The 4,466-nt window shown below is 42.0% G+C and overlaps 1 protein-coding gene across 1 annotated transcript; it reads left to right on the plus strand.

The window, feature by feature from the left end:
• The first annotated feature begins 1,936 nt into the window (after positions 1-1,936).
• On the plus strand, positions 1,937-2,401 carry LOC306654757 (large ribosomal subunit protein eL32-like). The gene has a single exon (XM_079128616.1). The coding sequence runs from the start codon at positions 1,952-1,954 to the stop codon at positions 2,357-2,359; it is 408 nt and encodes a 135-aa protein (XP_078984742.1). The 5' UTR covers positions 1,937-1,951; the 3' UTR covers positions 2,360-2,401.
• Positions 2,402-4,466: the final 2,065 nt, after the last annotated feature.

Here is a 4,466-nt window from a genome sequence, read left to right on the forward strand (position 1 = left end):
ACAGGGGACTGCCGAGGGCACAAGTCCCCTTTGCCTTGTCTGTAGTAACACCTGGAAGTGCTTGGCAATTCACACCTCCTAAAATCAGGCCGTGCAGGATCGTACATACGCCAATCCCTTGGTTGCACCCAGGACAGAGCTTAAGTGGAACACACCCTGTCTCCAGAGCTCTCCTGAGGTCTGCGTCAAGAAGGTGAACCTCCTTGGAACCCTGATTAATATTACACTCTTTGTTTGACTTCCTCCCTTTTCCTGACCCACTTTCCACCTTCTTTACTTGTCTTGCAATTAACTCACTTTTACATAATAAAACCTTGTCTCCATAACTATTCCTGGGGAACCCAACCTAAGACAGACGTTGAAAATCTCTCATACCTCTCACCTTCTCTGGATGATTATACTCATGTTTATATCTTCATTTTCTGCCTATGTGCTGATGATTTCTAAATAGTCATTAAATGCTATCCTCTCCCCTAGAGCTCACAACAGTGTACCAGCTCTCTCCAGGGAACACTCAACCCTGATGTTTCAAAAAGTGGCCCCTCAAAATAAGGGTCCCCATGAAAATCGAAGGCAGACCCTAGGGTAGAGAAAAGGAGCTAGGGGAGTGAGGAGGAGAGTCCCAGGGGAAGTACTGGGGAGTGAAACTGATCAAACTGTTATGTGCACGTATGAATATGCCACAGTGAAACCCGCTGTTCGCTATTCTGTATAATTCATATGCACCAATAAAAAGGGAAAAGTAACTAAAAATGGTCCCTCTTGTTTAAATAATCTTAAGGCTTTTCAAAACCATATTCCTATAGCTATATGCCATATTTCATCTTCACTGAGATCAAGTAAGACACTCATTTATCAGCATCATCAGGCAAACTCAGACCTCAGCTGCTTCTCTGTCTGGTCTTCACTGAGCAGGTTCCTGAGTCCCTACCATCATACTTGTAGCCATCAACTGTGTTGTTTTAACCCCTGGATCGCAAAGTACTTTAGCTTCCAAACTTGAAGACTGAAATCCACAGATGCTTCTCCCCACAGATGTTCTGCTGAGAGCATTTTATTTCACCAACACAGTCACATCAGCAGGTTTTCTGGTCCAGCTTAATGGTATGTAGCCATGACAGTGACAACAGTTGATGCAGGAACATCACCATTTCACAAAAATGAGAATGATCAAAAAAGAGCTTTGAACCAAGAGCAGAAGATGCTGGGCATGTAAACAACCAAATGTTCTGATTTTGCAAAGACAGTTTGGTTTGGTTTTTATCATTATGTCCCAGGAGCTCCCACCCAAGGTGCAGGAGAGAATCAACAAGTTCAAATTTATTCCATGGCTTCTGATTGACTGTCAGGGAAGGGGAACATTTTTAAATGATTTCCCTTTGTTCCCTCTTTCATACTTCTAATCTATTATCCATATGTGCCAGGACAAGGAAACGATTGGGAAGTCTTGATCTAGTTTATAGTGAGACATATATACCTAAAACAAAAAATAAACTCTAAGGTAAAAAACAAACAAACCAATGCCCAAATTGGGATCAGCTGGGTAAATCTTCCCAAAAGTAAAGCAACGTTGGGACTTCCCTGAGGAGCACAAGGCTCACATGCCCTTTGTAAAGCCATTTCTAGGACAACAGAGAAACAAAAAACAAGGATGAGAACCTGGGACATGCCTGAGGGGAAAAGTGCTTCTTAGGGTTAGCACACGAATGGCCCCACATAGCAAACTGTGCATCCCCCGTCCTCCCCAACCCTGAAGCATAAGCAGGCGATGGGTGACTTTATGGCTTTGGCCACCACACCCACCACAGAGTGTTTGCTCTGGGCTGTCCATATGCCTCATAAGGGTTCAATAATCTTTGCTGATTGGATGAATAAGTGCATAAAATGAAAAATATTGCGCTCTCTTCCTCGGTGCTGCCTACGGAGGTGGCAGCCATCAGTATTCAGCATCATGGCTGCTCTCAGACCTCTCGTGAAGCCCAAAATCGTCAAAAAGAGGACCAAGAAGTTCATCCGGCACCAGTCAGACCGATACATCAAAATTAAGTGCAACTGGCAGAAACCCAGAGGTATTGACAACAGGGTGCGGAGAAGATTCAAGGGTCAGATCTTGATGCCCAGCATTGGTTATGGGAGCAACAAGAAGACAAAGCATATGCTGCCCAGTGGCTTCTGGAAGTTCCTGGTCCATAACGTCAAGGAGCTGGAAGTGCTGCTCATGTGCAACAAATCTTACTGTGCTGAGATTGCTCACAACGTTTTCTCCAAGAATTGCAAAGCCATCGTGGAAAGAACAGCCCACCTGGCCATCAGAGTCACCAATCCCAACGCCAGACTGCTCAGTGAAGAAAACGAATAGACTGTTCATGGGCACATTTTTTGTGTGCTTAAATAAAACCATAAAAACCATCAAAAAAAAAAAGACAAAGAAAAATATCAGATTTTATTACCCACATGATATCTGCCATATTTCAAGAGTCCAACAATTCACCTGCAACCCTCACCAAAGAGAATAACTTACAAATACTGTAAAAGTCCCAACGTTAGAATTATCCCCATTCCCATCCAAGTATCAATTGATATCTCCCATTAGCAAGGCAAAAGTATCAAGTTAATAAATTCAATACTGAGTTTTGAAAATCCCAGCTTTCCTTTACTAGATCAGTAGAGCCAGCTCCTATCAGAAAGATTTGTGATAACATATATAACCTAATCAATCATCTGGGAATAAATAGAGCTATAAAAATATATTGTGCCAATGTGCAGTTATTCACAGTAACCAACACTGAGATATTATTCAGATAAGTCAGATGTACCACCAACATCCCCCTAGCAGTTCAATTATGTTCTCCTGTCTGAATTATTAGAATTCCTCATTATCGTTGCTTTTTAATCAAGCCCATTTCCTTCCCCAGGGGACATTTTGGCAATAACTAGAGACATTTTGGGTTGTCTGAATAGGAGGTGGAGGTATCTAGTGGGTCGACGTCAGAGATGATATTAAACATCCTCCAGTGCACAGGCCAAGCCCTCCAGCCCAAACTGCTAACAGCACAGAGGCTGAGAATCCCTGCCTTGTTAGTCTCAAGTCTTGACAGCATCCATCCTTTGCAGCCTTGATTTATTGTTACAAGATGGAGAGCTTTTTGATTGTCAGAGTATCTCTTAAGAAGAAAGCAACTTGTATTTGTAGAAAGTAAGTTTATCATCCGGAGTGAAAACAAGACTTCAATCAGCAAGTTTAAGTAATCAAAGAGCCCAGGCCATGTTTACTGGACAACTTTGGTTTTACTGGGCATCTGAATGAGTTGTAGCAAAGAGGAGACCCAAAACTACTCAGAAAATGGAAGGAAAAAGAAAATCCTAGGGACAAAGTAATTGAGAAAAGGCTTTGGAAGAGAGCAAACATGTCTAAAAATGTTTTTTAAGTTGTTTGTGATAGGGTTTATAATTCCCCTCCTCTCTCCTTCCTCAAGGTTTCCTACCTCAGTCACTGATTATTTTATAAAATCAGAAAAATTTCATTCCTTTATTTCTATTGAACCTAAACAGATTCTGAGTTTAGCATCTAGGTTGGCCCAGAGCCTGGTCATGGAAATGCTGAAACTGGGCTGGTGAACCTCAAGGTCACAATGAATTTTCTTCAGCATTCACAAAGTCCTAAGTCACGAACCTTTTCCCTCATTTCAGAGGAGATTCTGTCAGGTCAGGAATTAACTCAAAACACCCTCAAAGGTTTCCTACAAAGCAAACACTTATTCCTGTGTTAATTTTCCACAACCGTGCCAAATGCCAAGTCAGCAAAGAATGGTCCCCTGAATTATACAGAAAAATGTATGTTTTCATTTATAAGTAAAATAAAAGGCAAAGGTATTCCAGAGTAATGAACTGAATGAAATAATGATGTTATAGTTGCACCATAGAAAAGTTGCACAAAAGGTAAGTGCCAGATGACTACAGCACTCAAGAAAGTTGGTGAGGCCAAACACAGCATCCAGAACAACCTCTACTACAGCCAGGGCAGCATCATGGAAGAGTGACCAGGTCTCAACGCAAGGATCCCTGGGCTCCATCCGAAGCCCATGGTGCCTGCTTCCTTTCTCCAAGCAACACTGTGATTCTCCCCCAGCCTGAGGGGCTGTGGTCTAAAAACTAAAATGGCATCAATAGGCATCAAGCAGATGAGGTTTCTACATTTCTATAAGATATCTTATAAATGTGTTTGTAGGAACGAATAATCTGAGTGGATTTAGGCAAAATGAATAAAATACAGCACTTAACTATTTACAAAGTATTTCCAGGTGATCCTTGGAGACAGGCAGTATCTATCAGTTCTCACTGTAAGCTGGTCTCTCAGTAAAACCAGTAAGACAGGTAGCAGAGTGGAAAGGAGGAGGTAGTGTGCAGCACCTGGTGTTGGTGTCAGTAACTCAGAGAAAGCTGTTACACTTGGAATTTTCTGGATG

The sequence above is a fragment of the Sciurus vulgaris genome (genome assembly GCF_902686455.1).
Source record: "Sciurus vulgaris genome assembly, chromosome: 2".
In the NCBI taxonomy this organism is placed as follows: Eukaryota; Metazoa; Chordata; class Mammalia; order Rodentia; family Sciuridae; genus Sciurus; species Sciurus vulgaris.

Coding starts and splice junctions, on each gene's coding strand:
- LOC306654757 (XM_079128616.1), top strand. CDS start 1,952: ATGGCTGCTCTCAGACCTCTCGTGAAGCCCAAAATCGTCAAAAAGAGG.